Raw genomic sequence first — 21,196 nt, 5'->3', positions numbered from 1 at the left:
TCCTCCAGCCGGGAGGTTCCCTCACACCTTTCAGGAAATACAGAATTGAGACAAATAGGAGCTAAATGCGATTATTATAAATTTTTTTTCCTGTGCCATCTGCAAACGCCATCCTCAGTGTCTAAGCAGAAGAAGTGGAAGCTCTTTCACGAGCATCTTTGCTGTGTCGACTCTTTCACGAGCATCTTTGCTCTGACGGCTCTTTCGTGAGCATCTTTGCTGTGTCGGCGAGGATGCTCCCAAGAGGGATGTGGGGAAGACAGGAACATGGGAGCAGGAGGTCGCTCAGCCTCCGGAGAGCTGTAACTCTGCCAGGGTTGCAGCGGCAGCGTCCTGCTGCACCTTCCCACGCCGGCTGGGCTTCATCAGCTTGTGTGTCGTACGCTGGCGATTGAGCCATTGCCCCTTCAGAAGCTCTGAGCACTCAGGGACGGTGCTGGATGGATTTAGATTCACCCGCTGCAGGACACGGGTTTGGAGCTGGAGAAGCAGCTGGGAGGATATCCGTCCCGCCGTGGTTATTCGTACCCCTCTTATTCTCTGGGGTTAGCCAACATGCAGCGTGTGGTTTGTTTGCGGGGAAGGTGGTTGTCCCAGGCAGGTTCTCCCTCTCCTCTGCTCCCTCCATCCTCCTCCTGGTGCTTGTAGGGTGTTGTGGGTTCTGGTTTGAGTTTCTAAGGGGGGGTTCATGTGTTTCTGGTTGTCTCCTTCAGTGATGACACGCGGCACGGCCTTCAGCCCCTCCTATCGATTCACCTTGAGTGATGGGACAGTGCTTAGTGCCCACACCAAGTGTAAGCTCTGCTACCCCTCCAGCCCGGAGATGCAGCCCTTCATCATGGGCATCCACGTCATCGACAGGTACGTCCCCACCCCGCCACTACCGAGGCTTGCCAGGGCGATCCAGGAATCAAAGTGCCTGTTCCCTGCAGCAGAAGGAGGGTCCACCGGTGATCTGTGGTGCTGGTTCGGAGATGTGATCCCCGTGGGGAATCTGAGGCTGAAAACCAGCATGATGGCAGCTCTGTTGCTCTTTGATTATTCTTGTTTTGCAAAGAGGTGGCTCCGGGAGTTCAGGCGGAGGTTTATAGACGTGCTTCAGATTTCTGCCTTGCCCTGGAGAACTTAAAATACTTGGGGAGGGAGAGGCGCTGACAAACTGGCAGGACAGGGAGAGGTGAGGCTGAGGACCTGGGCTCTGCTGGAGGAACGCGAGGGGCCGGGGTGGAGGGGAATGCTGTTGGAGCATGGTCCTCCTCCAGCCATGTGGGAACGTAAGACCCAGAGAAGGCGATGCCTTCGGGGTTTAGCCGGCGAGCGGCTGCAATCCCGAGCAGCATCAGGTTTCTGGAGGGATGCTGAAGCTGCTGCACTCCATCCATGCTACTGAAATGGATCCAGAAGCGCTGGTGGAGGGGGGCTTTAGAGCTCTGCAGCATGGACGGGCCTCTTGTGACTTTTCCTCTCCTTTTCGTCTCCCGCAGGGATCACGGCATGCTCTCACCCCAGGAGAACACTAACTCGGCGATGTCCCTTCCCCGGGTCAGCCCCTCGCTGAACCCCAGCATCTCCCCGGGGCAAGGCATGGCCCTGCCACCCTCCATCCCTCCCTCCAACGGCAGCATGTTGGCCACCAACGTGAACCAGCAGCCAGGCGCCGGCCTCCACAACAGCAACTCCAGCACCAGCCAAACCAGCTTTGGATGTTCACCTGGGAACCAGATAGGAGCCAACGTTGCCTTAAGCCAGGGACAAGCCGGTCCCCAGAACAGTAACCACACTTTGAACCTCAATAGCTCCCCCATGAATAGTCCAGGGATTACCCCACCACAGTTCATGTCTCCGAGGCACCGGGTCAGCCCAGGGCTGGTGCCCAGGCCCAGAGTGCCCAGCAATCCCTTCTCACCCACCATGCCCACCATGCACTCCCCCGTGGGCATGGCCAACAGCGGCGGCGGGGGCGGCGGCGGCGGCGGCGGCACCGCCGGCACCAGACCCTTTCCCAACGCCCCCATAAACTCTATGCAGGGGCTGACCGAAGGTCCCAGCACGCCGGTGGGCTACTCCACGCCACCCCCCGTGTTGAGACAGCTCAGCTCGCAGAGCTCGCCCGGCCGCCTCGCCATGCAACCCATGAAAGCAGAGTCAAAGGACAGCAAAGAGATCGCCTCCATCCTGAGCGAGATGATCCAGTCGGACGGCGGTTCGGGAGATGGCAAACCGCTGGACTCGGGCATGCTTCACGCCGGCGACAGGCTCTCGGAAGGGGACACCAAGTGCTCCCAAGCCACCAGCCACAAGCTGGTCCAGCTCCTGGCCACCACGGCGGAGCAGCAGCTTCGACACGCCGATGCGGATACGAGCTGCAAAGATTCGTTAGCCTGCGCAGGCACCGCTGGCACCTTGGCCTCCGGCAACCCTCCCAGCAGCACCTGCCCTTCCTCCCACAGCTCGCTGACCGAGCGGCACAAGATCTTGCATAGACTCCTTCAGGAGGGCAGCCCTTCCGATATTACCACCCTGGCCATGGAGCACGAGAAGAAGGAGAACGCCCCGAACCCCGCCACCACCCCCACGGCTCAGAGCCAGCTGCCGGGCAACCCGGACATCAAACTGGAGCCGGATGCGCTGAAGAAAAAAGATGTCAAGGATCACCAACTCCTGCGCTATCTGCTGGACAAGGATGAGAAGGAGCTTGCTGCAGCCCCGGCGCTGAGCCTGGATGATGTGAAGGTGAAGGTGGAGAAGACAGAGCAGATGGAGCCCTGTAACACGGCCCCGGTGCCGCTAGCCAAACCTCCTGCCGCGGAGGAGGTCAAGCTGGAGACACAGGGCCAGGTGAGTTGACCCATCTGTGTCCTGTGTTGGTGGGATGCTCTCGACAAGTCCTGTTTTGGGGGCAGTTTCCCCCAAACTTGCCGGCGTGCTCCCTCCACAGCAAGGTGGTGGGGCTGGGAGAAGGGTGGGGAGATGTCCTGTGGCTGCAGCAACCTTCTGTGCTGGTGCCACCTTCTCCAGCACTGATGCCACCTTCTCCAGTGCTTATGCCACTTCTGCGGTGCTGGTGCCACCTTCTCCAGCGCTGATGCCACCAGTGCTCTCCCTTTTTGTCCAGATGCTTCACATTTTGGCAGCTCAGACCTTCAAGGCAATGGTGGGAAGGGAAGGGAGGAACTTTACCGGGGTGTATAAAAATAAGAAAGAAACCTGGCACATCACTGCAGGTGGTGGGTTTGAGCGAGGAGAAGACCACGTGCATGTTGCCGTGCAAAAAGGTTCTTAATTCTGCATCTCTGGGCACATTCAGGGCTCGTGTCCCAGGGCATTTTCAATCCCTTGCTCTCTTGTTGGCTGAGATTAGCAATTATACGGGCCTTTTAGTTATCCTGAAAGTATTATTAAATTGAATAATCCAGTGACAGATCTCTGCAATAGAGATTTGGGTGTATAAATATTCATTACACGCAGCTATGAATAGAAGAGATTTCTTATTTTTGAAAGCCAGGGGAGATGGCAACACGGATAAGGCTGCTTAATCCTTTTTAAGCAAAGAGAAGAGAGCGGCTGACATGAAGAGCGGGGCTGATCGCCGGCTTACTGACTGCGGCAAAAAAGGCCGCCGGCTTTTGGAGATACGGGACGAATAACAGAGCGCTCGGAGAGCCTCGAACGACAAACGCACAATGAGTCTCTTAATAAGGTTCAGGGCACAGTTGGCTTGGGAGTCGCGGTCGGTTATCCTATAGGCGAGTGGGAATCCAACTCCTCTCTTTCTATAATGTACTTTCTTGGTGTCATCGGCTCCCCCATCGCCTCCCATTTGAGATCCATCATCTAGATTAACGTGTCTCTGGATGAGGAAGACCCAAATCAAGACCGTGCTTCTTTCGGGAGGCACCCGGGAGCTTGCAGGTGGGCAGCGAACCTGCCGTAGAGCCGGGTACCCACTGCGATGCGCCGGCGGAAGGCACGGCATCCTGCCGGGAGATACGCGGGCTCTTGGATGGAGCCGCCTCAACCTGTTTTCACGAAGCCGGGAGCACGTCGGGCAGCACGGCCGTAGCCAAAATTAGGCAAAATGCCGGGACACGGGAAGAGCTTTGCTCGCCCGCTCTCCCAGACATCCGCGTGCAGGATTCACTCGCCGGCCGGGCACGCAGGCAGGCTCTTCGCTGGCTGTCAGCGATGGTTCCAGGTGGGCCGTCCATCCGAGAGGGCAGAAAGGCCTATTAATTAAACGAGGCTCTGCTAGCTAATTGTGCTCTGCTCGCAAACAGGCGCACAGAGCTTGGGGGACTCGAGCCTGGATGTGTTTCTGAGCCCCTCTCCTGCGCTGTTGGAAGCAGCAGAGCATTTTTAGGCTCCTTTGTGGCTTTTCGGTTCCAAGTATCCCTCCCCAGGCAGCTGGAGAGCGTCAGGATTATACGTTGGACCGTACCGAGTGCTTCCAAAGAGTTAATAAAAGAGGCTGGAGAGGGTTTGCGGAGTCTTAAAATGGATTTTCTGAGGAGTGAACAACCCTTCGCTGCTCAGCAGCTAAGCACAGAGTTTCGTTTCCATGTGTTTTCTGTTATAAGCTGCTTTGGTGAGGCGTGGGGAGGGGGAGCTGCCATTTCAAATAAAATCTAGCTCTTGCTAGATTTTTGTTTTCATGTGTGATTATTTTAAGAATTGAAATGTCAATTAGGAGCGATATTAATTGTGGGGCACGATCTGCAGCTTGCCTTCAGCCTTGAAGGAATTCTTTCCTTTCTGGATTTATCCTATGGAAACGCCCCAGGTTTGCTCAGAGCCGCTTGTTCGTGGGGTGAGAACAAAAAATATTTGAGTAGAGTTGGGGAAAGAACTGATAGGAATTACGAGAGTTTAAAAAAAAAAATGAAAGGAAAAGAATAAGCAAGGTTTTGGAAGGGCGATTTGCTGGCGATCCCAAACTGGACACAGCAGGAGGCTGCGCTGCCATTCAGCCAGACCTGGACAGGCTGGAGAGTTGGGCGGAGAGGAACCCAATGGAATCCAACGAGGGCAAGTGGAGGGTCCTGCACCCAGGGAGGAATAACCCCAGCACCAGGACAGGGTGGGGGTGACCTGCTGGGAAGCAGCGCTGCGGAGAAGGGCCTGGACGTCCTGGTGGACAACAAGCTCTCCATGACCAGCAGTGTGCCCTCGTGGCCAGGGCGGCCAACGGTGTCCTGGGGTGCACGGAGAAGAGCGTGGCCAGCAGGTCGAGGGAGGTTCTCCTCCCCCTCTGCTCTGCCCTGCTGAGGCCACATCTGGAGTTGTGTGTCCAGTGCTGGGCTCCCCAGTTCCAGACAGACTGGGAACTACTGGGGAGAGTCCAGCGGAGGGCTGCGAGGATGAGGAGGGGCCTGGAGCATCTCTGGTATGAGGAAAGGCTGAGAGAGCTGGGGCTGGTTAGCCTGGAGAAGAGAAGGCTGAGAGGGGATCTGATCCACACTTACCAATATCTAAAGGGTGGGGGTCAAGAGGACGGGGCCAGACTCTGCTCAGTGGTGCCCAGTGACAGGACAAGGGGCAACGGGCACAAACTGGAACACGGGAAGTTCCACCTGAACGTGAGGAAAAACTTCTTCCCTGTGAGGGTGACCGAGCCCTGGGACAGGCTGCCCAGAGAGGTTGTGGAGTCTCCTTCTCTGGAGAGATTCCAAACCCACCTGGACACGATCCTGTGCAACCTGCTGTGGGTGATCCTGCTCTAGCAGGGGGTTGGACTAGATGATCTCCAGAGGTCCCTTCCAACCCCGACCAGTCCAGGATTCTGTGTGAATCTGTAAGAAGTCATGGATGCCCCATCCCTGGCAGTGTTCAAGGCCAGGTTGGATGGGGCTCTGATCAGCCTGGGCTAGTGGAAGATGTCCCTGCCCATGGCAGGAGGATTGGACTAGATGATCTTCAAAGGTCCCTTCTAACTGAAACCATTCTCTGATTCCACAAAAAATAAAGTTTTACCTTCTTTTTTGGTTTGCTTTTTGATCTGAACCTACATTTCAGCTTGTTTTCGCAAGCAGGGTAGAATCCTTTTCTTGAAAAGAAGGAAAAAAAAAGAGGAGTGATGACAGAGAGCCAGAGATCCATATGGAAATAGCTGCCTCCAGGAACCAGAGCTCCATAGGAAATTCAAATGATCTGAAGCTTGCAGTAAAATCGTGGGCTTATTTAATTTGTGCAAGTATTTTGTTGCCCAAGCGGCTTGAACGGAGAAGTTTCTCCGCTCCTCATGAAGGTCCAGCCAGGGATGAAGGTTTGCTGGGTGGGTACCACCTGGAAGCATCTCTGACCTCCTCGCCAAGCGGATTTCACACGTAGGGCATCCTGCGAGTCGGCTGGGCAAGGGGTGAAGGGCAGAGGTGAGATGGTGTCCTTTGCTTTGCCTTTTGGTTGGCTCTGGTTTTGGAACCTTGTTTCTGTTGGGAGCCGGAGGTTTGAGGAAAAAGAAGCTGTTCAGAAATCTTCAGCCACCCCGCGTCTCCATCCGTTTTCCTTCCCATTTGCTTCAGTTCTCTCTGTTTCATGAACTTGAGCTTTAAAGAAATTCTGCTTGGCCTAGAAATTACATTATTTGGAAGAGTTGAGACGTGCTGCAGGAGTTGAATTTGCTGCTTTTAATTCTCTCTCCGAGCCTGGGTTTAGGAGAATATTCGGCTTCTCAGGGGTTAGGGTTTGATGGAAAGGGTACCGGGGAAAAGACGACGACTGGTTAGTCCATTATAAATTGTACTATCGATGCCTGCCGCTCGCGGTGCACTTATCATCATCAGCGTCATCTAAACGTCATTTAATTCACAAAATGGCGCTGTAAAGGAAAAACAAGCGCGTGCCCTGTCACGGATATAAAAAATACCAATTCATTTACCCGTGAGACTGTAGGGAAGCGGGGGGAAGAGCGGTGAAGGTCAAGAAGGAAATCTCTGCCGCGGCGGGGAGCATGAGCGGGGTCTCTCGGGTCTCGGATGCTGGATCGAGCTTGTGGTTTGAATGGAGCCGCCGTTGTCGGAGGGTCCCTCCCAAGGTGGAGCTTCCCGAAGGCTTTGTCCTCCCGATTGTGCGTCGTGGAGGGGAGACTGGGAGCGGCTGCAGTGGCGGTTGGGATAGCCACCGGTTTGGAGGATTTTAGCTGAGATACGAAATATTTCCAGCTAGGATTTAGGGAGAAACTTCCCATGATTTCTTCCGGCAAGGGACAAAGCTGTCACCTTGGTGAGAGGTCTTGGATGCTGCTCCGTCAGCCGGGGGAGTGCCGAGCCATCCCAGGGATGCCCAAAGCCAGCGGGCAGGGGCTGCCGGCTGCAGCCTCGTGTCTCAGCCGGTCGAAGCCAGGAACCCAATTCCTGCCAAATTCCTCCATCTTCTCCGCACCGGAGCGTCATTCCCTCTGTCAAATGCAAAGTTTCTCCCTAGTGCTATCAAGTTGTCTATTAATTACCCCGTGTTAATGGCCAGGCTTTCCCTCGCGCCGAGGGGGAGCTCTTCTGGAAGCGGTGTGTATCCTTAGATTTTCCAGCATTTCGTTTCCCTTGAGATAGTTTTTCTTTTCAGCCAAAGCTTGTTTATCTCAGCCCCTTTAATCCCGACCTGCTGCTTTACAGGGCCGCTCTTACAGCCACTGGTGCAAATCCCTTTCCCAGTAACTTTCCCGTTTATTTGAGTCCCCAGGCTAAACGTCTCCTCTTCCGCTCTTAGCGCTGATGAAGGCTGGAAAAGCCGAATGATATTTTATTACCCCACTGAGGGTAATTACATGCCCGAGGCTGGCATCAGCTTTGGATGCTTGTTCCAAAAAGTCACTTCTGTTTCTTAGAACAGACCATTTTTTAATTATTATAATGTGGGCCTAAGCATATGTATATTAACAAAGCAAATTATCTCCCGTTTTAATAGCTGGAGGCTATATATACCATTAATAATTATGCTAATTGCAGCACACAACCATCTCGAAGTTGCTGCCGAGGACCGGGCTCCAGGGTGGGGACCCGTGTGCGGCGGGGGACAGTCCTTGTCCCCGCGGGGTCTGCGTCTGGCCGGGCAGAGGGACGCGGGGCTGGTTCTCCAGCTGTGTGAGATGTTCGGTGTTTCGGCAAGCGAAGGGATGCGGGGGGGGGAGCAGCGTTGCGAGGGGCTGCGTGCACCTGAAAGCTGCGCTCGGTCTCGCTGATGTTGTGCGTTGGGCTCGATCACCCGCCTGTGATTTATATTTTTTTTTCTCCTTCCTTAGTTTGCTGCCGAACTGGAGCAGCTGGACCAGCTCCTGCCCTCGCTGGAGAAGGCGGCTCAGCTGCCCGGCTTGTGCGGGCCGGAGAGAAGCGAGAGCGGCGTGGCCGGCGTCGCCGTCAAACCGGAGATGCTGGCAGCCCCCCTGCAGCCCAGCACCGCTGCCAGAGCCCCCGCGGGACTCAACCGTACGTGTCCATCCCTGGGGAACGCCGGGGGTGGTGGGGAGGGGAGGGGAGGGTCTCCTCCATCGCCGGCTCTGTTGGGGTACCACCATCCTGGATGCGGTGATGCGCTGGGGGACCGGGGCTTTGCAGGCTGGTGGCTGTGAGCCCCGCGGTCCCCTGTGAGCCGTGCCGTAGGAGGACAGGCTCCAGTCCCTCCGAGACGTGTGCGTGGTCACGAGGAAGCGGGCAGGCTCAGCCGGAGGTGTTTGAGGTTTCAAAGCAGAGCTGTCTCTTCCAGACAGGGCTTTGAGGCTCAATACACTCAGGTGTAGCATCAGGACCTTTTTCTAGGCACCAAAACAAAAAAAATAAAAAGAGCTGGTATTTCTCCAAAGTAAGCAATTTTACCAAAGAAAAGATAAGCATTTCTCTCCTGAAGGAGCCTGCAGGCAAATAATAAATTCAGAGTGTTACGTAGCAAAAGCGTTCGTGGTCCCCGTGGCTGGAGGCTCAAGCGGGGGCTCCTCAGGGCCGGGCAGTAGCAGAGTCCCAGCTATTCCCAGCAAACCGCCCGCACCCGCCGCGGGGAAAGCAAGCTTTTGCCAACTGCAGCAGAAATTTGCCCAAATAACTGCACCCAGGGGCTCCTGCCATCGCGGCGTGCTCGCTCGGAGCCCACGCCGTGCGCTTGCCGTGGCGGATGTCCCCGTGCCAGCCCCAAGCCCTGCGGCCCTTCGGTACCGCGGCATCCCCGGGGCAGCGTGCCGGAGCCGGTCCCGGCCCCGTGGGGCTTTTCCCATCCCGCGCTTGATTTTTCATGGATATAATTATCCGTCGCATCCCCCGTATCGCTGCCGCTGCAAATCGCGCCGAGTCTTGAATGGTGAAGTGCAGCTTTCAGAGCAAGGAAGAGCAAGCAGCAGGACAGGACCCAGTATAAACCAGTTAGCTGCTGGTCCACATGCTACCCAGGGAGAGATAATCATCCTGTTACTTACTCAGCTAATGGAGATGACGAGGTTTTGGGTCCCAGCCCAGCGAGAAGCCCGCGAGGCGGCTCTGGCAGGCAGGGCTGGGATATTTTCGGAGGACTCGGATTGCAGAAGCGGAGCCTTTGAAAGGGTAGGGGCATCGCAGCAGAAGGAAAAGCAACGGGGTGGTGTGAGCCAAAACCATGCCGTGAAGTGGGGTGAAGCCCACCTGGGAGCCCACCGGCTGAGCAATGGCTTGCAGGTCTCTAACCCCCCCCCAAAAAACCTCTCCGTGAGCCGCAGGCAGGCTCTGGAGCGAAGCGCTGTGGGCTGAAACACCGCCCTGCCTGCGACACATCACAGGGGAAGGGTCAGGGCTCTCACAAACTGGCGTGTCCGCTCGCAGAAGATGTACAGGGTAGGGCGTAAGAGACGGACGCAGGAAGGGTGAGGAGTGATGGCTGCATCGAGCCCGGAGGCATCGGGGAGCCGTGCTGCGCGGTCCCCTCCATCGGGGAAAAGTCCGGAAGGGAAAAGGAGCTGCCGGCCCCGTAGCCACGGCCCGACTCACCCATCACCTCCGAGCTGAGTTCGTCGTTAAGCTTACCGCTCAAGCCTAATAGTTCTTTGCCAAGGACCCTCTTGTCCCAGGGCTGAGATGGTTGGTACCTTCAGCAGCGGGGACACTCCTAATGCTCCAACATAATTAAGAGCGGGGCTTGCTGCCTTCGGAGGAAAGGGAATCCTGCATCCAAGTTAGAGCAGGGAGGAGGGTGAGCACGGTTGCGGCAGGGGCTGCGAAATGCCAAGCGCTGCCCTCCTGGGTTACAGCGTCTAAAATAGCAGTCACCGCCGAGGAGAGGCACCACCAGCCTCGCCGAAGGCGCGGCCGTCGGGTTTAACTCGTGCGGGGCGGCAGCGATGCACCCCTGAGGCGGTCCCCGAGGGTTTAGAGGTGCTGCTGGCTGGGAGAGGGGTTGCCAACAGCCACGGCTGGTGGCCACCTGCTTGCAAGGCTGCCTCTTGCGTTCATTTGTCAGCGCGGCGTGAGCATTCGAGACGCGCTCCCTGATGGCAAACTGCAGCCGAACTTGCAAAAACTTACCTAAATCAAAATCAGAATAACGCAAGGCCTAACGACATCGTTTTAATTGATTTAAAGCCAGCGGGTGATAGATGAGAGCTGCACAGGCGTAATGCGGGGGGCACGGCTCCCGCGCCGGGGTCAGCCCTGGAGGGAGCAGAGCCCGCCCGGCGTGGCCACATCCAGCGAGGGAGCTGTGCCTCAGCTCCGGTAACTCACTCCGGTGCTGACACCCTCCTTTCAGCAGGGTTCCAAACCTCTCTCTATACATTACGTGGATGTAACCTCCCTGCCTTTCTTCCATCCAGTTGATTATTTTTAATTTTTATGCCCAGCTGATTATTTTCAGCTCCAGCTACTGGTTTTCGGGTGCCAGCCCGACTCCTGGGTCCGCAGGAGCTGCGGTGCTGCCGGCGGGCTGTTGTCACCATCACCTCTTGCTTGTGATCCTGGGGGTGCTTCCCTGGGGTGGCTGCGGGTGACCGAGCCGCACATGGGACCGAGCTTTCAGGTTTAGGCGAGGTGACGTCCCACCACGAGGGTCCTTCTTGCCCTCCAAACTTACCGACGCCGGCTCCCTTCCTGGCAGGGCAAGGAATCTGTCGAGCGCCGGTGATCTTGCAAGGAGTCTTGGAGAGAGATCTGACTTGTGCTTTTTTTTTTTTTTTTTTAATATAATTTACTGAATCTTTAGCGATGAACAGCGGGCAGGGCGTGCAGCCTGGTCGGACCCCGTTTGAGTTCTGCGACCCCCTGGAGCCAACGCAGCTGCGACCGGTTCCTTGTCCCACGAGCAACGGCAGCAGCCCGCACGCCCGCGGGCCGTCCCAGCAGGGCAGGGGCGCAGTGACCGCACCAAACCCCTTCCCACCCGACACAGGTACGTACAGCCACGGGCAGCCGCTCCTCCCCACCTTCTCCAGGTTACGCTACAGCTTTCCAGGGAATCCCACGGGAGAAAAGGCGTTGCAGGGTGGAGCTCGAGCATCGCTGATCACCAGCAGCTTTTCACAAGCAGCCACCTTCCACGCTGTGCTTATTCTTTTCTCTCTTTTTGCGTCGGTATAGTTTCAGACAAAAGAAAGACCTTTCTGTCTGTCCCGGTTCCCGGGGAGGCAGGCGGAGGGAGCTGCATCCCCTCGTCCAAGTGGTGATGGTGGCTCGGGTTCCCCTGGCACTGGTTGAGGTTTAATTTCCATGAGACCCAGAGCACGGCCGGTGTGTCGGGAGAAGAGCTGCAGAAGCGACAGTCTCACCTCACCCTGCTGAAATCGTGGATGGCAAAACACTGCAGACCTCACCACGAGCCGTTTTGGCCATCTGAGCTCCAGAGAGTCGTGGATGCTGCTTCTGCCCTTCTCCACTTCCCTCGATGCATCAAGCGATGCTAAACATGATCTGAAAGAGGGACCTTGCTTGCCGCCGTGCGCTGGGGCTGTACAGTGGTTTGACTGCACATGCAGAAAGCAAATGACCCAGATCTCGTCTTCTCACGACGGTAGCGTGGGACTAGAAGAGCTGCTGGATTCACCCACTGTCCCCCCTCTGACGGTGGCCAGGCTCCAGGAGAGCATCAGCCCGGCATCCCACGCACCGTTTGCCTCGGAGCGCACCTCTGGCCCCGCTCGTGGGGTGGCACTGCCGTGCTCCCCACCAGCCCACAGATGCAGGATGCACGTGGCCGGTACTCGTTGCAACTCCGGATAGCCCTGCATGCAACCGGTCCCTCGGAATCACGTGAAGCTCTGGCTCTGGGCAGCTTCTCTTGAGAAGGAAAGCATCACGCCGGAGCTTTCATCCTCCTCCAAGCTCCCTCCAGGAGGGGAGGCAGAAATCAGCCCTGCGCTTTGTGTCGTCGCAGCGGTTGTAGCTCTATAATATTATTATTTTATATCCTGCCCTGATACCCATTAAGCGACAGCTGGGTCCAGCTGCCTCGAGGAGGGTCACCCACACCCCATGATGATGCTCTGCTTGGGAAAATCTGTGATCTTCAGCATCAATGAGCCTGGGGACCGTTTTTGGGCGAGTCAGGGAAGGATTGGGGATGGGCTCCACCGCGACAGTGTCACGACCCTCACCGGCCTGGCTGGAGCTGCCGCGGCTGCCGTTGGCACCGCTGGGATCCGCCTGTTGCCAAGCAACCTTAAAGGCTTTTTTTTTTTTTTTTTTTTTAAGAAATTTTGAGAAATAGAGGAGTTCTCGATGGGGATCACAGTGCCGGTAGATGCACTGAGATGCTGAGCATCCCCGAGCTGGACCTCCCTCCCCTCCTTCCCCTTAGGGCTCTTATTAGCAACCGCCTTCATCAGCACTTCTCTTCGAAACTCGGGGTTTTGGCAGAGGGGCGGCCAGCGATGGCACATCCCGATGCGGCAGAGATGCCACCCCGGCCAGAAATGTGCTTACCCCTCCAGTTTCCATCTCCCTGGTTCAGCTGAGGTGCTGTTTGATCTTCAGTCCCAATTCCTGTTTCAAATGGGATGATGGAAAGTCTCCAGCCTCATAAATCTCTCTGTCCTGGGCTTGGGCTCCAAGTTCTGCCACAACTTAATTTAATTGCGTTGGCTCCTTTCCCTGTGCAAATTAACTTTTCTCCAGAAGAGAGGCAGAAGATGCTGATGGGCGTGGGCTATTTTTTAAGCTAAAATCTTCGGTACTAACAATTTGCCTTCAAGAAGAAACCCTCTAGCTTGACTGAATTTTGAAAATCTTGCTAGAAACGTGCTGAGAAGGGAAACGTTTGAATAGCATTTGCACGTACTGCGTACACAGGGTCATATATATCTGCTGCGCGTGCAGTACCTGCCTGGATTTGCACCCAGAATTTCCTGCTTATCATTAATGGTTAGGAAACCACACTTGATATCTGTAACTTTGGGTTGAAAAGAGCCTTAACTGGTGAATCTTGGCGATGGTTTAGGACGCCGTTGGCATCCCATTGCTCCGAGCTTGCCAGATCCCCACGGCAGCACCCGAGTCCTGCCCATGCACTAACCTTTCCTCCCCCCATCCTGCTTTTTCCCCGCAGGAATGCCTGAGCTGGAGATGGGGGTGCCGGATCACCAGTTTGGACAGCCGGGAATGGGGGAGCAGATCCCCTGGACGGATAACAGCATGGCAGCCATGAATCGAGGCGCGCTGAATAAACCCGAAGAGTAAGTACCGCGGGGCTGGCGGCTTCCCGACCTCTCCCAGGAGAACGTCAGGATGTCCTGGCAATAGCTGCCTGGGTCAAAGAGACGTGTCCTTGCTTTGCCACCTGCCCGGAAACGCGGCAAGTGCAGGCTGGGGTAGCTGCTGGTACCATAACACGCCAGGACCTGGGTTGTGTAGGGCGCTACGACGCGAGAGATGACGTCTGTCATCTGTCTGGGGACAAGAGTGTGAGTAGACAAGGAAGGTGGGTTGGGGGAAGAGATCCAGGCTATGTCTGGACCTGAATGATCCCGTATATCCATGGCAGAGCCAAGGATGCTGCAAGTCCCCACCATCCCTCGCCAGGGCTGCAGCCAATGTTTGGGTTGGTGCTCTCCAGCATCTCTCCTCGCCAAGGGCAGTGGTGGGATCTGGGGACCCCGGGACAGTTTTGCGTTTTCACGTGACTGCAGCTCTTTGCAGTCTCCGTGCGCTTGGCTTCAGCTGAAATTATTACAGCTCTAACCCAGGGTCAAATAACCCCCTCCGTCTTCTAACCACCTTTTTTTGGGTCCGTGCCCCATGGAGCAGCCAAGGGGTCATCACCTGCCCAACGTACGACGTCATGCCTGGGTTATAAACGGGTTGGAGGAGACCATAGGGCAGGTATTTTGGGACGGGAGGTCAGAAGGGTCCGCAGGTGAGCCCAGCTGATGGAGCTCGGCGGTCAATGCCCTGCCAAGCAAGGGGCACCCCAACGTCCTCGCCGAGGCAGCGGCGCTGGCAGCAGTGCTCACGGAGATGGATTTGATGTGGACGGGAGGTGAATCCTCCCCCTGGCCCGGGGAGGGCTTCGGTACCTGGTTTTAGAGCCAGCACTGATGAGCTCTGCGTGGATCCTCCTGCCAAAGCCCAGCCCTGCTTTGCAGAGAGGCAGAAATTCCTCTACTAATTAAAGCCTTTAGCAGATGAGCACAGTCTCCGTTTTCCAGTCATGAAGACGACACATGTAAGAGTTGTATTTGAGCAAGACAGTAGCCAAACATCTTTTTCTCGGGGCTAAATTTGGATTAATTTCTAAAAGCTCTTTGCTCAGCCCAAGAAGAGAGTTGCCTGAGTGGTCTCCACTGCTGCAACTAGATCTTCTGCTGGAAAGCCGTAGCCTCTTGGTGCTCGAAAGAGCTGGGAGACAAAGCAAATCCCTGTTTAACTGAGCAATTACATCAGCCCGAGCCCTTGCCGCAAGGAAGTAACTTTCCTTTTAAGCCTTGCTGGTCCCATTATTTTGTTGGGATGAGATCCGCGGGGCACGCCTGGGAGAGGGCAGAACTGCTAGAGAAATCGATCTCTGGTTTAAGCTATGAATGTTCCTTAAAATGCTGCTTCTGGGGTAAAAATGACCTTACCTTACTCAGCAGCCTTGTGCTCCAAGCACTGAGTCAGCCTGGCTGGCTGTAGACGGTTTTTGTCTCCCCGGCCAGCGCAGCTGGGAGGGAGGGAACTGGATTTTCTTCTGGCTCACCCTTTGCAGCAGGATTACTGAGCGAGGACCCAGGTTGGCGTGGAAGGCTTGGGACCTGCGCGGGTATCGAGGAGGGAAGGGTTTGGCAGCAGCATCCCGTGAGTCCCTCAGGTGGGAAAAACACCTCGGGTGGTTTTCAGGGCAGAGCCCTGCGCCGGGAGACAAGGTCGGATCAGCGGGCAGAGGCAACGCTGGAGGAAGCTGGTTCCCAGCACAGTTCCCTCTGGTTACTGAGGTCTGATGGAGCTCCAGGGGTGAGACCTGCCTTGGCAGCATCTTGGTGGGGTCCAGCCACTTCCATCTACCACCGCAGTGACCAGCTACAAACCCCTGCTTCCGCTGCAGCCGAGAGAAGATATTCTGCTGGGGAAATGCCTCCAGGTTTTGGTCCTCGAGACCTGCGGATGTTCTCCAGCTGGGGAGGACACGCTCATCCTGGGAGACGCCCACGGTCCCAGCGGCTGCCTGTCCACCCACCAGAGACCGCAGCCGGAGCAAGCAGACAGAACCTTTGGACTGCAGATATTACGGGACTGAGAAATAATATTTTGGCTAAGATGAAACGAGCAGAGCTTTGGCTTTGGGGCTCCTAAAGGTTTCCCAGCTGGGAGATTCGCGTTAGCTGGAGGGGGGCTGAGGTCCTGCCCTCGTTTAAGGACCTGGTGGTGTCTAGATCTCCCAGCACCGGATGTCCTGAGGAACAGGAGCTTCCTTTTTAAATTCTCCCGTTCCCCAAATCCTCCCATGCCTTTGCCTCTCAATAAAGTGGAACGACTACGACATCCCCTCTCTCGTGTCCCAAGTGCTCTTGTGTCCTCTGCAGAAGAGGGACACCTTGGGCCAGGTCCAAAGCTTCTCGAACCAAGTCCAGGTCGCTGTTCTCGCATATGTTCCTCTAATCCCCCAAGGTCAAAAGTGCCACCCGGGGCCCGATGCGGTTGCCTCAACGCTGGCACCCAGCGCCATGTCAGATGCCTGAGGTTTCTAGGACATCTGTGCAGGGTTGGAGACCTGCACCCTTTCAGAGCAGCACTTGGAGGCCATCCCAGGGAGATGTTTTACGGGACCTCAAGCAGCGTTTGACGCCATCTCTGCAAGTAGCTGAACTTCCCCTCCTCACCTCATGCAGAATCAGAGTTTTCGCCTTAAAAAAAGCCTGAAGGGTTGCGGCGGATAGAAAACCTTTGGAGAGAAAACTGGGGACATGATGCATGGGATCCAGGATCTCCTTCGCCCCGTTACCTGCCCAGAGACTCGTCTGAACCCCGCCATGGCATGGTGCTGGAGGAGGGGCGGAAGGCTCTGCGAGCTGGATTGGGCTGCAAAGCAGGACGCGCTGGAGCTTTATTTGCTACATAAAGGTCGTATTGTCCCCATGATCTCTTTATAAACCAACTTTTGCCATCCACGCAGAGGTCTGGCACGGGCTGGAGAGACAGTGCCAACCTGAATTTCTCCTCTAGCTGCCTGTTAACGTGGAGAAGAAGCCTGGTCTCCACTTCCTCTGCAAGAACGGTGTCTGCGCAGTAAACGCCGTCCTTTGGCCTTGGCACTGAAAACCAGGGTTTGATACAAGCAGCAAGTAGCAGGGACCTCGGCTGTGGAGCGAAACTAGCCCTGCTTTTCACCTCTGTCTCCCCGCTTCCCCCTCTGCAATTTAAGAAATCCCAACGCCGAGTATTTCTTTTCCCTGGATTAGGCTGCATGTGTTGGCTGCAGCGGTTTCGGTCAGATTGGCTTCAGTTCCTTACTGTACATCTGGTCCTCATCTGGAGCTAAAAGGATAAACATGTCTGCTGCTTGGGAACTGCTGGCATGTTCGAGCCCTCGCCTTTGTGCCTCTCTGCGAGCGTGATGTGCCACGGCTCTCTTCATCGTGTCAGACCCGGCAAATCCGATTGACTCCAATTAGTCACGTCATTGGAATGTCTCTCATTACATATTAATCTTATTCCCAAAGAATATTGAGCGAGCTTTGCAGAAATCTTATTTTTGCAGCTCAAAGGTTCCCCTTTGCCTTCAGCTGCTTTGCTTCCAGCTGCTCCGGCTCCATCCAAGCCTCCCCACTTTCACGCCGGCAGAAGTTTTGTTCTGCTTCCCGCTGTCCTGCCCGTAACGCCTGCGGGAGCAAAGCCTGCAAAAGCACTAACATTTTCTTCCCAAACCCCACCGAAATGCTGTCCAGGCTTCGTTTCGTGGAGAGGTTCATCCTTACAAGCGGGTTTCGGCATGAGGTTTGAGCTTGAGCGGGCTCAGCCCGTGTCGGAGCTGGGGGACGAGGCTGCGTCCCGTGGGGTTTGCGTGGTGCAGCGGGGTGGGAGCGAGTCCCCGTGGCTGCGGGGGCTTTGTGTCGCTCGAGCACCTTCCAGCTCAGCCTCCTCCCTGCTTCATAAACCTTAACGTGCCTCCTCTTGACTTCTTCTCTCTGCAGCCAGTGCATCACCTCGCAGCTGGACGAGCTCCTGTGTCCTCCCACCACGCCGGAGGGTCGGAACGACGAGAAAGCCCTGCTCGAGCAGCTCGTCTCCTTCCTCAGCGGCAAAGACGAGACGGAGCTGGCCGAGCTGGATCGAGCTCTTGGGATCGACAAACTGGTCCAGGTAAAGAGAGAATCACTCGTGGGACTTGTTGGAGGTCACATACGGGGCCAGATGCTGAGGCTTGACGTGAGCGCGGAGGAGGATTTCCAACATCTGGTGGTAACGGGAGGCCAGATGTGAGTGGGAACACACGAGCGCATCAGATTCAGAGACGATACTTAACACCACGCCACTCCCTCCGCCCGCCAAAAAAGCTGGAAAACAGCCCCGTGAAATACAATATCTCGCTTCTCCGCTTTTCAAACGCGATCCCCCATGAGAACCGGCAGCCTGGCAAAGAGGCGGCCGAGCGGTTTCGGCCCCGGGCGGCTCATGTAACGGGGAGAGCTGGCAGGCTGTCCCGCTTCCCCACCTTACTGGGGGGATTAGGGCACGGGGGAGCCTTCCAGCTGGAATCCCACAGCCTGGGATTCCTGAGCCCGGGTTGCGCTGCCTAATAATATATCTAATGGCCTCGCTGGTATGAAACCGTGCAGCCCTTACTATCGAGATTGGCTTACAGTGCAGCTGCCCTTCTGTCTCGGGGTGAACCGCAGGGATAAAAAAAAAAAAAAAAAAGAAGAGGTTTGTTTTTAATGGTGCTGCCTTACCCGGATAGCGCCGGGGCCCTGGGTTCTGCAGCTGAGCTCTGGCGGAGACTCCCTGTTTGCAGCTATCCGTGGGGGCAGATGCCTCAGTCCTGGGTTTCATAAATAACAGGGTACGGCAGAGGGAGAAAGGCGGCTGCAGGGGAGCTAGCGAGGGACTGGGAAAATGAGACGGATCGCTTGGGATCTGTCTTCGAGTGGTTTCTTTTTCTGTGCTCCATAGCGCTCGCACGCGTGCTTTTTTTTCCAAAACGAGGAACAGAATCGAAAGCCTGTTAATAAATGGGATGCCCTTAAGAAAGAAGCTTCTCAGAGCAAATCCTTCTGGCTGCTCTGGGCCTGATCCTGCGTCATTTAAGCCCAGAGGTGGCACAGCCCCACCGGGATGCCTTGTGCTGCGCTACCGGGACGGCTTCTCTTCTCGTGAGCCTTTTGGGGACCTGTCAGCATTTGCCACGTCCCTTTTCTTGAGGCTGGGCATCCGAAATCACCACCTGCCTTTTTCTGTCCTGCAAGTTAGGGGTAGGGAGTTGAGTTTCTCTGGTCCTTCGTACTAGAGATGCTCTTGCCAAAGATGCAGCTGCAACAGCTCAGTCTTTTCACAAGGGTTTTGCAGACTCAGCTGGCAGAGCTCCCCAGAAACCCTTCCCTGCACCGGACAGTCTCCAGCAGCATCGCACCGCTGGACTGAGATGCCCTCGGACGGCGCCCAGCGCCGCCAAGCATCCCCACGCCGATCTGGCGCTTCCCCTGCCGAGGACAACCTGGCTTGGGGGATTATCTCACGTTTGGACCCCAACCCAGCTTCGCTCTCATCCAGGGATCATTTCATTAATGGGAATCGTGGGCTTTTTCCATGGCTTCGGCTGAACCTCAGAAATATTTTGAATAGTTCCATGAAATATTTGCTTGAAAGACATCTTTAGGGAAACAACACGTCAGCGTAAAAGCATCTTCGGGAAGAAAACGTTGTTGATAGTTCTCTTCCAGGTTGCGTTACGGGCAGGTAGGGGTTCACATCCCCTGGCGCAGAGTTTGGGGATTCACTCTGACTTCACCAAACCCACCGTCTTCTCCGTGCTGCCACGGCCGTCGTGGGATGAGATGCTGGAGATATCTGCACCCAGTTTAATCAGGAGGCGGCTGGAAACTGGGTAGTTTGGGGAGAGAAAAGAGCCGCATTTCAGCAGGTCTGCAGTTTCTGGCCATCGCAGGCTGCTGGTTTATGTCCTGGTGTCCAGTCCTTGAAGCTCCGTCTTAATTTATCTTAAGCTTCAATTTATTTTTGCCCACCACCATTTTAATTGATCCTAAGCAGTGTATCTTTCCCCACCGCCATTCCCATACCCTCATCCCTGCCCTCAAGCCTCAGTCCTTTGACGGGCACCACCTAGCCAAATCCCAAAGGCAGTGGGATTTGAGGGTGGTTTGTGCACCTGGTTTCTCTTAACACAGCTTTCTCTTAATCTATGGGACTCGGATTAAGGATTCTGGCTCCAAGGTGTCGCTTCTCCATGGGTTCATAGCTCAAACTCCAGATTTCTCTGCCCGAGTCAAGCTAGAGCAGCGCAGAATATCTTCTTATCATGATTTGCTGGGGTGGGTATCATCCCCCAGCGGTAATACGGCTCGTTTGTGTAGGAGTGGCTGTACTACAGACCAAAAGGTCCCGTCTCCCGTGGGTTCCTAGCACGGGGTGTCCATGGGTAGCGCAGGAGTATCGCCGTGCTTCTCCATGGTCCGTGGCTCAGGTCCTTGGAGGTGGCCTGTGTCCGAGGTGCTCACAGGGCGGGTGGGAACCCAAAACGCCGTACCCTCTTCCTCCAGCCAAGCTTCCCTCTGAGGCTGCGTAAAAATAGGAGAGACAGCACAAACTATTTCCCATTTTCAAGTCGATCTTCTGAGCCTGGTCTCTCCAACCAGGCGTGCTGCTGTTTGCAGCCCAGATGAGCAGCTCAATGCCAGCAAACCCTGCAGAGGAAGGCAGAGGAAGGCAGCATCACCTTCTGAAAAGCCTGGCCTTGGTCCTTCCTCCCAAGCAAGCCAAAAGAAACCATTTCCATCCCTCCAGGGTTTGCTAAGCCCCGGGGAGCGGGTGTGCGGTGCCCTCCTCGACACGGCGCTCACACGGGCTGGCCCCAGGGTTGAGGGTTACATGCAGCAGCGTTGTTACGAGCGAGCTGCCCCGTGCCAGGCATGTCCTCCGTCCCCTCCGAGCTCTCCCGGGAGGGGTCGGGTACTGGTGGGGCTCAGCAGTGATATTCCCCCCGCTTTCCTTCACCAGGGCGGCGGGCTGGAAGCCCTGACGGAGCGGTTCCAGCCCCAACAAGCCACCCCACCACTCATGATGGAGCAGAAACCCGGCATGTATCCCCAGCCTTACTCCTCTGCCTCTCCCACCGCCAACCTCCCCGGCGCCTTTCCTGGCATGGTCAGGCAGAAGCCGTCCTTCGGACCCATGCCGGTGCAGGTACCGCCGCCCCGCGGCGCCTTCCCCACCAACATGGCCATGCAACCCCGGCAGACGCTCAACAGACCCCCGACGGCCCCCAACCAGCTGCGACTTCAGCTGCAGCAGCGGCTGCAGGGGCAGCAGCAGGTAATTCTTCCCCCTCCGCATCCCACGGCCACGGGCAGCAGGACAGAGGGACCCTTGGTCCCACCTGCAGCCCACGTATCCCAGTCGGAAGGGATCGGATGGGTGGGAAGCTCCTGCATCAGAGTTCTGAAGGTCTCCTTGGCTTTTTTTTTTTTTTCCCTTCCCCTCCAGCTGATCCATCAAAACCGGCAAGCGATCCTCAACCAGTTTGCAGCCAGTTCCCCGGTGGGCATCAACATGCGGGCAGGGATGCAGCAGCAGATCACGCCGCAGGTAAGGGGGATGCGGCACGCTCCTCC

The 21,196-nt window shown here is 56.1% G+C and overlaps 1 protein-coding gene across 9 annotated transcripts in view; it reads left to right on the top strand.

Annotated features, from left to right (window-relative positions):
* The window catches only part of NCOA1 (nuclear receptor coactivator 1), a 182,381-nt gene that overhangs the window by 154,961 nt on the left and 6,224 nt on the right, over nt 1-21,196 (top strand). For 8 of the 9 annotated variants that reach the window (XM_075750318.1, XM_075750319.1, XM_075750314.1 and 5 more), the window contains 8 exons: nt 714-861; nt 1,485-2,838; nt 8,234-8,417; nt 11,146-11,331; nt 13,483-13,609; nt 17,543-17,711; nt 20,583-20,897; nt 21,069-21,170. In XM_075750318.1, the coding sequence (XP_075606433.1) occupies nt 714-861; nt 1,485-2,838; nt 8,234-8,417; nt 11,146-11,331; nt 13,483-13,609; nt 17,543-17,711; nt 20,583-20,897; nt 21,069-21,170 (2,585 nt within the window). The remainder of the gene's footprint in view (nt 1-713; nt 862-1,484; nt 2,839-8,233; nt 8,418-11,145; nt 11,332-13,482; nt 13,610-17,542; nt 17,712-20,582; nt 20,898-21,068; nt 21,171-21,196) is intronic. The other variant, XM_075750322.1, reaches the window with a different exon arrangement.

Source organism: Balearica regulorum, chromosome 3, assembly GCF_011004875.1.
Source record: "Balearica regulorum gibbericeps isolate bBalReg1 chromosome 3, bBalReg1.pri, whole genome shotgun sequence".
Taxonomy (NCBI): Eukaryota; Metazoa; Chordata; class Aves; order Gruiformes; family Gruidae; genus Balearica; species Balearica regulorum.
The sequence above is the reverse complement of the archived record's forward strand: the minus strand, read 5'-3'. Positions and strand labels throughout refer to the sequence as shown.